General features: G+C 40.9%; 1 protein-coding gene across 1 annotated transcript; it reads left to right on the forward strand.

Annotated features, from left to right (window-relative positions):
• Positions 1-8,189: 8,189 nt before the first annotated feature.
• On the forward strand, positions 8,190-10,892 carry LOC131240804 (pentatricopeptide repeat-containing protein At5g46460, mitochondrial-like). The gene has a single exon (XM_058239287.1). It carries the CDS (start codon positions 8,445-8,447, stop codon positions 10,563-10,565), a length of 2,121 nt encoding a protein of 706 aa, XP_058095270.1. The 5' UTR covers positions 8,190-8,444; the 3' UTR covers positions 10,566-10,892.
• Positions 10,893-12,046: the final 1,154 nt, after the last annotated feature.

Below are 12,046 nucleotides of genomic sequence, written 5' to 3' on the forward strand. Positions count from 1 at the left end.
TACTATGACTGATAATGAATAGAATACTCTTGATAAAAAAGTTTTATTATTAATCCGTTTATGTCTCACAGATAAGATTCTCTACAATGTCATGAGAAAAAAAAAACTATAACTAAGTTATAGGCAAAGTTAGAGGATGTCTATGCGAAAAAAGTCTCTGAAAATCGCCTATACTTGAAGCGGTAGTGGTATAACTTCAAGATGACAGAAAGTGGAGATGTGGATGCTTACATTAGGAACTTTAATAAATTAGTTTGCAAATTACTAAATATAAAGTGATAAAAGATGAAGAACAAGCATATATATTACTGAATTTTCTTCCGACATCTATGAGTTATTCAAAGACACAATGTGCTCCACGAATAAAACCCCGAGTGTTGACACTGTTATATCAGCTCTTCAAGGAAAGGTTATGAGAAAGCTTAACATCAACATTGAGATATCTTCTGAGGCACTGCTTACAAGGAGTAGAAATTCTGAATAAGGTACAGGTTCTTCAGGTTTTAGGTCCAAATTCAATGGCAAGGGCAAAAGAAAGGTAAAATACTAGAATTGTGGGATGGAAGGACATGTGAAGAATGATTGTACAAATCCTAAATCTAAGAGAGAAGATTCTGAGGCTTCATACATGGAGGCCAATCCCGCCACGTCAGATGGATCGAGTGGATGTGATGATGATGTTTTATCTGTGTCTACGCTCAAACGGTCATACGATGATTGTAAGGACGAGTGGATTCTAGACACACGAACATTTTTTCACATGACTCCTCATCGGAGTTAGTTCACCAGTTACAGGGAGTGTGATGGTAGACAGGTGTTTATAGGCAATTACATTACTTGTAATGTTGTGACTATTGATACGGTACGCATCAAGATGTTTGATGGAACAGAGTGTACCCTGATTGATGTGAGGCATGTTCCTTGCCTCACATAAAGAAAAATCTGATTTCTCTTGGCGTACTTAAGGCAAAGGGCTGCAAGTTCACAGTTATTAATGGTGCTCTTAAGGTATCTAAGGGGGCACGGGTAATCATGGAAGTGCAACGACTCAGTAACATGTACAGGTTGATCGGGAGCACTTCGAAAGGTGGAGTTGTAATGGCTGTAGTGAATTCCACCTCTGCACGTGTGTGGTATGTTGGGCATGGCCACATGAGCGGGCAAGGCAGGAAGGTTGAGATGCGTGGACGGAGATACGGAGCAGGTGGAGCAACAATCTGTGTAAAGAATCACATAGCATAATGCAAGATATTGGCGAGGTATATAGACGATTCCAATATTGCAAGGGATTCATCTTCTATTCAGACGGTTCTAAGTAAGCCTGGTGCTAAGTAGTGGAATGTGTCTATGGGCAATGTGATGGACTCGTTGTATCAGATCGACGCATGGGAGCTGGTAGAGCTTCCAGTGGGTCGGGAAGCAGTTGGATGTAAGTGGTTTTTAAGAGGATACAGAATAGATACAGAGAGATGTTGGTAGCGAAGGGTTATACTCAGAGAGAAGGGATCGGCTTTTCAGAGATATTCACGCTGACGGTATATCAGGTGTCTATTAGATTCATGATTGGCGCTGGTTGGCCAATGCGATCTTGAGCTGAAAGAATGAATGTGGAGTCTGCACTTCTACAAGAGAAATTGAAAAGGAAAATTTATGTGAAGCAATCAGAGTGGTTTGAAGTTAAAGGAGCTGAAAAGAAAGGTTTGCAAGAGGTCGTTACACGATTTGTGCCATTGGATTGCTATCCTAGATCTAGATCTGATACCACTTGTTGGGGATTTGTGTTGCGGAATCACAAAGATCTAAATCTCGGATAACAATCCAATGGCACCAAGCAAACACAAGAGAACACGCAGATTTAACGTGGAAAACCCTTGTGGGAAAAAATCGCAACAAAAAGCGACAAAATTTCACTATGAAATAGAAATTACAAAGAGAGAGGACTTACTCGATTCGAACAACCTCGAATCTCACCCTTGTTATACCCTTTAGAAACCCTAAAACCCTTTTAAGAATCCTTAGAACCCCTTTAGAAAGCCTTAGCATGCACTAGAATAGCCCTAGAGACCCTTATTTATAGTTTAGAAAATTCCCCTTTCGTACCTCTGCGAAATCGCCTCAAATTTATGCAGTCCGCACAAATTTTACGTACTATCTGCGTAACCCTCGACTAGTCAAAGGAGGGCCTCGACTGGTCGAGTGGCCCCCGACCGGCTGAGCAATACGGAATAGCAAAACCCATAGACTACACTTTGAGTCGAGCGAGCCTCGACCGGTCGAGTGGACCCTCGATCGGTTGAGCCAGCCACTTGACTGGTCGAGCAACATGGTAATGCCAAGATTTAAGACGTCCGATTTACAACATGATGGACAATTGTTTCACTAAATTCACACCATTGATTATATTCATCTCAAGCGTCTGTAAAATGTCCACCCATCGAGCTAGACAGGTGATGAAATCCGTACAAATTTGTACTTATATTCTATTCAAACCATAGCCCACAATTTGAACGGTTTATTTTGAGTTATTTTTATCTAATTATATAAGATATAGTGTTTCTGTATAAACCATCACACGCTCTTTCAAGGTATGAAAGTTTTTCTCAGAACTCGAGAGACATAGTCGGGTGAAGTGGGAAACAGATTGGCTAGTCCCCATGCCACCGGCCAATGGCTGATGGTCGGTGCTCTGTGGACCTCACCTTAATGTATGTGTTTCATCCATGTCGTCCATCTATTTTTCCAGATCATTTTAGGTTATGAGACCAAAAATGAGGTATATCACAATCTCAAAGTGGACCACATTACAGGAAACGGTGTTGAATGAACGTCGATTATTAAAAACTTTGTGGGGGCCGTAAAAGTTTTGTATCAAGATGATATTTGTTTTTTACCTTCATCTGTGCCTGTATGACCTAATCAATATATTGGATGTAAAATAAACAGTATAGTGAGCCTTAGGAGGATTTTAATGGTGGATATCTAATTACCATTGTTTTCCTTTGGTGTGGTACACCTGATATTTATATACCTCTTGTTTTTTGGATCAAGCCCGAAAATGATATTTTAAAATGGATGAATGGCATGGATGAAACACATACATTATGGTGGAGACCATAGAGCACCGATCACCAGCCACCGGGCTGGTGGCAGGGGGAGTAGCCAATCCGTTTCCGGTGAAGTGAGGTCCCTATCGAGTATAAAATGACAAGGTTCTACTAACCGATTTAGTAAGCGAGGAACCATAGCACACTCGAGTCGGGCATTGCGGTTGACTTCGGGTATATAACCACCATGAGAGGATTAGGTGCGTCCCCGACCTCACTCGGCACGGTGCGACCCTTACCGTGTGGGCCACCTTGATGTATGTATTCCATATCAACACCGTCCATCCTGTTTATCTAGATCATTTTAGGAGATGAAGCAGATCCAGATCTCAGGAAGACCATATTAGAGGAAACAGTGCTGATTGAATGCCCCACTATTAAAAACGTCCTGTGGTCCACCATAATGTTTATTTACCATTCAACCGGTTGATGAGGTGATATAGACGTAGATGAGAGGAAAAGACAAATGTCGGCTTGATTTAAAACTTTGATGGCTCATTATGAGTTGTTAATGATCAATCACTGCTGTTTTCCATCTTATGGCTTATCTAAGATTTGGATTGCTTTATTTTTGGACTCATTCACGAAAACATGTATTATATACGATGGAAACGGATTGGCCACTCCCCCTGCCACTAGCCCAGTGGCTGATGGTCGGTGCTCTGTGGGCCCCACTATGATGTATATGTTTCATCCATTTCGTTCATCCACTTTTAAAGATCATTTTAGGGCTTGATGCCCAAAATGAGAGGTATACAAATCTCAGGTGTACCACACCACAGGAAAACAATAGTGATTGGATATCTACCATTAAAATCCTCCTAATACCCATTGTACTGTTTATTTGACATTCAATCTTTTGATTAGGTCATACAGACCCAGATGAAGGGAAAAAGCAAAGATCAGCTTGATCCAAAACTTTTATGGCTCCCAGAAAGTTTTTAATGGTTGACAGTCATTCAACACTGTTTCCTGTAATGTGGCCCAATTGAGATTGGCATATACCTTAGTTTTGGCCACATATATAAAATGATCTATAAAAATAGATGGACGGCATGGATGAAACACATACATCATGGTGGGGCCCACAGAGCACCGACCATCAGCCATTGGCTGGTGGCAGGGGGAGTAGCCAGTCCGTTTCCTATATACATGCATCTAAGGTGGCCGCACAGTAATGGCTGCATGTGAGGCCGGGGCAGATATCCACCGTCGTATGTATTGATCTGATCAGACATTTTCGATGAATGGCTCAAATTTTACAGTTTAGTCTATCACAGCCGTCAGATCTGCAGTCTACAAATAGACGAAGGAAAGCAAAAATGGCTGCAGGGTCATTTTATCTTTTGAGCGTGAGACGCGTGACATGGATATTGATGGTCCCACCTAAATCAATGAATACACAAGGAGTTACATGTGATGTGGGGCCACCAAAATGGTACACAGCGAATATTTGTACAGTGATCCTATCTGTTCACAGGTGTAAATCCTATCAGTACAAGTTTTGTGATGTCCTATCCACTATGAAGATCTGGCTCATCACGCAGCTTGTACGGTTTTGATGATCCGGCACACCATATGATCGTATACCGCGAAGCATTATAACATTTCCAAAAAGGAGCAGCCAAGCCAAGCGGATAGCTGAGCCGAGCGAAGTGAAAGGTAGAGGCAGAGCAGGGAGCCGTACCTATAACAAGAACTGGGCCACCCGAGCCAACGGAACGCACATGCAGTCACATGATTTTCTCGAACCTATCACCATGCCCATGTGCCTTCTCTTCTAGGCCCTCCACGTGTCAAAATTTCGATCTCCCACATAGGAAAGTAGCTCACGTGGGTCCCTACAGGTGGCCCAGCTGGAGCCATCCAAGACGGCGGTGCGGTTACCGAGGAGGAAACCGGTCCGAAATTCACTCCCAGCCCAGATGGCAGACCGGGCCATGCGTTTGGAACGATCCTGGGGCGATCTTGCTGGGCATATGGGGTTCCATGTGACCAGAGCCGGTGCCTCTCATGTTGGGATACAGACGTCCGCTTCCAAATATTTATATTTCTCGGATCTTGCTCACGCCATTCAATCTCTCTGTACACATGTATGTACGGAACATATGGGACCCACTTTTTTTATTTTTTATTATTTTTATTTTTTTTATTTTTACATTCTATCACTGTCCAAGATAAATGCTAGAAAATTTTAAAATCATGTGGTGTGACTCACCTGAGATTTGGAATGAGCTGATTTTTCAGTTGTCAACTCATCTTTATGGGATTCATTTTATGATTGGATTAGATGTTGTATACAAAACATGGTGGGGGCCATGTGATGGATGGATTGTATGCCATACACACGTAACGTTGGGTGCCATACATTGTTTTGTGGGTCAGGCTTCACCTGCAAAGCTTGGCAGTGCAAACATAGTTTAAACGTTTGTCTTTGGGATGAGTTGACCCGGACGAGTTGCAACCGAGTTGCTAAAACGTGTCGTAAGTTGCCTCCATAACCCATTTAAGATAATTATAGGGCTATCCACTCAGTCCATCGGTTGCATCAAGTCATGTTAGGATGTGATCTAAAAAAACAAGCATAAAAATCACTCAGGTGGGCCACACCATAAGAAATAGTGGAATTGAGTTCTTGCAATTGCAACCCTCTCACGGCTTATAAAGGCTTTGTATTTCCCATTAATCCTAGTAGGATTGACCATATGAACGGCCAGATCGCAAGTAAAGCTTCTCCGGTGGATGTACGGAGAGAAGACAACCAAACGAGTCTGATTCAGACAGACTCCTGAGTTATATATGAATCGTCCGAGTCGACCCGAGACCCCGTCACAACCCTGTCACGTGATGTCCGGCCAGATTGGTGTCTACCGAATCCAAGTCAACTTGTCCAAGTCGTATGAATTCCTCGGTCCAGATTCAAGAAAGAAATATCCATTAATCAGATGATGCTATTGTCTAATCAAATCAATCTTAGGAATATAACTCATCCACAACGGGTCCCACAATTTGAACAGCTTAGTATCAAACATGCATCCCATGTTTATCGTTTATGAATGCATGTGTATGGACCATCAGATACGGCCAGAGTATAGGGACGCGTATAAAAGATGATGATAATAATGTAAGGTTGTTGGGATGGCCTGGCACTGTTTGGACTGATCTCGCGTGTTATTTCCAGCGGGAACAAATCTCTACTGTCAGAGAAACAAAGATAAATCAATAAATACACTGACTCTTTACATCCACATGGAAATTCATTGGACATGTTTGTATGGGTGGATATACATGTTTAGAATAACCAAAAAGAATGGTGGAGTCAGAGGCTGTTCGTCTACCTCTTTGGCCTTATATGTTTCCTATTTTCTTATTTTTCTAACGTAAAACGGACTCGGATTCGGCAGTAATACTCATGTGTCGGTGCTGGAAAAGCTCCGTAGCCCCTGCTAAGATGTATTTGTTTTTATACATGTTGTTCATCTATCTTATCATATAATATTATGGCATTAGTCCAAAAATGAGACAAGTCCACATATGAGGTGAACCAAGTCCAAAAATGAACCAAGTCCAAAAATGAGACAAGTCCACATATGAGGTGAACCAAGTCCAAAAATGAGACAAGTCCACATATCAGATGAACCAAGCTATAGAAACTATGGTGATTTTATATGAAAAATGCATAGTGCCCGTATTTGCATTTTCAATTTTCTTGTTCAAGTAACCATTATCTAGTGTTTATTTGTGATGCTGAAGTAAATATTTTAATTAAGGAGCTCACTTAACAAAAGCCTCGTAAATTCGACTATAATGATTGTGTCATTTTTTATATCTATTCTGTCTGTATATGTTAGAAAGTCAACACAAAAATAAAGAACATGCAGAACTTGAGCAAGCAATGATATTGGAGGCGATGATGATGAAGAGCTAAGCTTTGGTGGATGTACGTGTTATATATCTACATCGTACATTTGTTTTGAAAACTCATTTTTAGATTGTGATAAAAAAAAAAAAAAATTAGGTAAAGCATAGTACATGAAACATCGTAATTGACCATTAAAAACTTCATGTGGACCACCAAAGTTTTGGATCAAGCTGATATTTGTATGGTCTCTTCATCCAGATCTTTGTGACCTTATCAACGGGATGGATGGAAAGTAAACATTCGGGTGGACCCTATGAAGTTTTTAATGGTGGGGATTCAATCACGACGGTTTGCTGTGGTATGGTCCACCTAAGATTTGAATCAGCTTTATTTTTTGGATCAGGCCCTAAAATGAGCTATCAAAATGGATGGACGGTATGGATGTAAGGCACATATATCAAAATGGACCCCACAGTCCCATCCAAGACAGAGACACATCTACAAACCAACCTCGGCACACGAAGAGGAAACTCCGCTTTTATTGTCTAATGATGCTTAGGCCTGAATAGGAAGCAATCTGGTGTCGTGATCACCTGTTGGGGTCCAGTGCATCTTAGTTGCTTTGATGTCCCTGACTGGATCAAGTGGGCCTGCTGATGCTCATCAGCGTTCTGATTTTGATGGATTGATGATATGATCTTATGGCAAGATAAAGAAAGTTGTATGACTAAATCCTCCTAAAATAACACAAATTTGATGGATAAGACAATACTCATAGAAAATAATATACTCTTTTATGTATCAAAAGTCTTCGATCAAGCTGATATTTGTTTTTCTCTTTTATCCAGGTCTGTTTGACCTTATCAACGGGTTGGATGGTCACATACATTATTAATGGTGGGCATTCAACCACCACTGTTTCCTCTCGTGTGGTCCACCTGAAATTTGTATCTTCTTCATTTTTGGTACTAGACACGAAAATAATCTGGAAAAACATATGGATGGTGTGGATATACAATGCATACATTGAGGTGGGCCCTACTGTCAGCGTCGCACCCACATAGCTGGTTCATGTATCGTAGACAAGTCACTCTCCAACCGATGGACCTGATGAACGGCTTTGATCCTGCAGATTTACTGTGGCGGTGAGCCTGAATTGGTGCAACTCTTATTACAGGGCAGACGGTGGACTGTGACCATACATGTAGTGAACCCTACTGAGAGAAAAATGAATGGTTAGGATTGTAAGTTTTAGAAAGTGGGGCATTTAAAGCAGGCCCATTGAATGGAATGATCTCTACCGTTTATCTGCCATCGTGAATCGATAGAATAGTAGAGGTGGCTATGATTGAGCAACCCTTTAACCGTGGAAAGATAAGGGGCGGATCCGTACCGTACATCTCGTGGGCCCTGCTATGTTTGGTTCAGCAAAAACAGTTGTTGTGGAATGTTCGGTTCCGTTGTTCCTTTGAAATACCATGCAGAAACTTCCCGCTATTATTCTGGATTTCAAATCGTTACGAACACTCTCTTCTTGGATTTCAATACTTGGTCAGAAATCCTTCGCTTCGTTGGTGGGTATGAAAAATACTTACCCAAAAAGCACTCCTTCATGGAATTCAATCATCTCCAATCACATCGGAAATGAAAGATTAGATGACGCCCGTCGCGTTTTCGACAAAATCCCATCACCCGACGTCTACCTATATACGATAATGATCACGGGCTACTCTCGAATGAATCGAATTAATGAAGCCCTCCAAATGTTCTACAAAATGCCGACTCGCGACGTGGTCTCTTGGAATTCAATGATCAAAGGGTGTGTAGATTGTGGGAAATTGGATATTGCTAGGAGAATTTTTGACGAAATGCCTGAAAGAAATTGCGTCTCTTGGACCACCATTGTAGATGGGTTTGCTCGGTTTGGAAGAATTGAAGTTGCAGAGGAATTGTTTTATAAGATGCCTTCGAGGGATGCTGCTGCATGGAATTCAATGATTTTTGGGTATTGTAGCAATGGTAGAATTGAAGATGCCTGTAAACTGTTCGAAAAGATGCCTCATCCAAATGTGATTTCGTGGACCACGATGATCAGCGGGCTAGATCAGTGTGGGGACAGGGACAAAGCATTGGTTTTCTTTCAGCAAATGCAGGTTTCGGGAGTTGAACCCACCTCAAGCACCTTTGCTTGTGTGGTTACAGCTTGTGCTAATATACCAGCATTAGATCAAGGCATTCAGCTCCATGCCCATCTTGTAAAGGTGGGTGACGTCTTCGACACTTTTGTTTCTACTTCGCTTATTACTCTTTATGCAAATTGCAAGAGAATTGAAAATTCTTTCAAGCTTTTTGAAGAAAACAAGAATAGAAATGTGGTTGTATGGACAGCTCTTTTAACTGGTTATGGCTCAAACGATAAACATGAAAGTGCATTGGAAGTTTTTTGTAACATGACAAAGGTCAGGATAAAGCCCAACCAGTCCACTTTCACCAGTGTATTGAATTCATGCTGTAGGCTAGAGGCTCTTGATAGAGGAAAAGCGGTCCACACAAAAACCATTAAGGCGGGATTGGATCTTGAAGTGTTTGTGGGGAATTCTCTCATTGTCATGTATACCAAATGCGGAAACATCAGCGATGGGGCGATCGTGTTTAACAGCATGAGCAAGAGGAACCTTGTTTCATGGAATGCTATTATAGTTGGATGTGCACAACATGGGTATGGCCAGCTTGCACTTGAATTCTTTGACCATATGGTACATGCTGCTGTACGACCAGATGAAATCACATTCGTGGGATTGCTAACTGCCTGTAGCCATTGTAGAATGTTAGAGAAGGGTCAGCATTTCTTTGAATTGTTGAATCAGGACCCATCCGTTGATGTGAGGCTTGAGCACTACGCATGTATGGTGGATGTTTTGGGTCGATCTGGACACTTGGAAGAAGCAGAGGAGTTTATTAAAAACATGCCCATGAGTCCAAATTCAATGATCTGGCTGGCTCTACTTGGTGCTTGCAAGGTGCATTCTCACTTAGAAGTGGGTAGAAGAGCTGCAAAACAGTTATTCCATCTTGAACCACATAGTAGTGCTGCTTATATTTTATTGTCGAACATATATGCTTCGTCCGGTAGATGGAATGATGTCTCGCGAATTAGAGCGATGATGAAAGAGAGAGGGATTATAAAGACACCTGGGTGCAGTTGGATTACACTAAAGTGGTCGAGGCATGAGTTCTTGAGTGGAGATAGGTCCCACCCAATGAGCAAGCAAATATACGAAAAGCTGGATTTTTTGAGCGGTAAATTGAAAGAGCTTGGTTATGTTCCTGATAAGCAGTTTGTGTTACATGATGTGGAGGATGAACAGAAGGAAGCAATGTTGGCCTACCACAGTGAGAGGCTAGCTATTGGCTTTGGGCTTGTTAGTACTGCAGAGGGGAGTGCGATAACGGTGATCAAGAATCTTCGCATTTGTGGTGATTGTCATTGTGCCATAAAGCTTATATCGAAGATCGTTGGCCGTGAGATCGTTGTAAGAGATTCGAATCGCTTCCACCATTTTAGGAATGAGACTTGCTCTTGCGGAGATTATTGGTAGATGTTTTCCAAAGTTTGGATCATTTTGAAAGGTTGGTAATGCTTGAATTGATTCTTGGGTAAGCTCCAAAAAGTGCTATATGTGACACCAAGAACAAGTGTACAGTGGCGATTGGAGCTGCATGTTTGTATAATTTTGAAATTGGGAAGCAATGTTGAGAAATGTTTACAAGTGAGAGTAATCACAGCTAGAAATTGTGATTTTTACCAGCACATCAAAGTCATTGGGTTTGGCAGCTTTCTTGACTGCCGTAGAGAGAAGTGGAGGTGAAAGGGAATCAAAGTGTTCTTTGTTAATTTATAATAATAATAATAAATTGGTTCATTCGGAAAACAACAATCTTCTCTCAATCTTCTTTTCTATCATTTTCTTGTCTTTAGTTATTTTTAAAATTTGGTCTTTTTTGGTCTTGAGTTATTTTGAAGATTTTGAGAAATTTCAGCAATTTTAGATTGCAAATTGAAAAAAAGAAAAGAAAAAGAGTCAGGGTATAAACTGTAAAATAAATATAATAAAGAAGTCAGGAATGTATGTTGTATAAGTGTGTTCAAGGTGCAAGTTTTTGGATTTGCAGGCCAAAGTCCACATTGCTCTAATTCAATATATATATATATATAGATATATATACTTATTACATTTCAGAGGTGGATTTGTTGTAACCTCTTACAAACTGGTTTAAACATTAGTAGAGTGAGAATAATTCTATAAAGATACCAACACTATAATGCACCTTAAACATATTTTTAAGTGTATTTTCTTTTATTTCCACCTCTTTTATGCACATCTCCTCTTTCAAGAAATGCACAGGGAATTGGCTCCTTACTGCAAGTGGCCCACTAATGCAACCTAAACAGCTGATGTGTGGTTAGCCTTGAAGGATGGGGAGATTGATGTATTGTCTTCTGAAGTAATACAGAATACATTGACTCAACCTCAATTATAAGGCAATAAATATCCTTTTGGATTAACCTCGTCCGTAGTGATCATATGAGCAGAACAATTTCAATATATGGCATGACAGTTTTTGCCGACATATTACTCACATTGGACCATCTCATCCACAGAGGGATTGGTATTCCTAATGGACATCATGTGTAAAAAGGATGCAGAGTCTATCCACCACTTCTTTATTCATTACCTGGAGGCCTAAGAAAATTGGGGCCACTCCCTTTAACTGTTCAATATGAAATGAGTCTTATACGCGGCGGCGCCCTTGATCATGCCGATAGCAGTCTTGTTGGGGCAGATGGAAAGAAAGGAACAAAAGAATTTTGAAGGATTTCACCACCCAAGTGTTTAGGATCTCTGATTACATCAAAAGTAGTTTAGTGAACTGGATTCTTGAGTAGACCACCTATGCTCTTGTATGGCTCATCTAAAGGCCTGTTTGTTTAGGTCGAAATCTGTGTAAAAGAAGGTGAATTCTTCTGTTGTGGTGGTTTCACCTATTTAGAAAACTGAAACAGAGCATTTATTTGCCA

The sequence above is a fragment of the Magnolia sinica genome, chromosome 3, assembly GCF_029962835.1.
Source record: "Magnolia sinica isolate HGM2019 chromosome 3, MsV1, whole genome shotgun sequence".
Lineage (NCBI taxonomy): Eukaryota > Viridiplantae > Streptophyta > Magnoliopsida > Magnoliales > Magnoliaceae > Magnolia > Magnolia sinica.

Coding starts and splice junctions, on each gene's coding strand:
- LOC131240804 (XM_058239287.1), top strand. CDS start 8,445: ATGCAGAAACTTCCCGCTATTATTCTGGATTTCAAATCGTTACGAACA.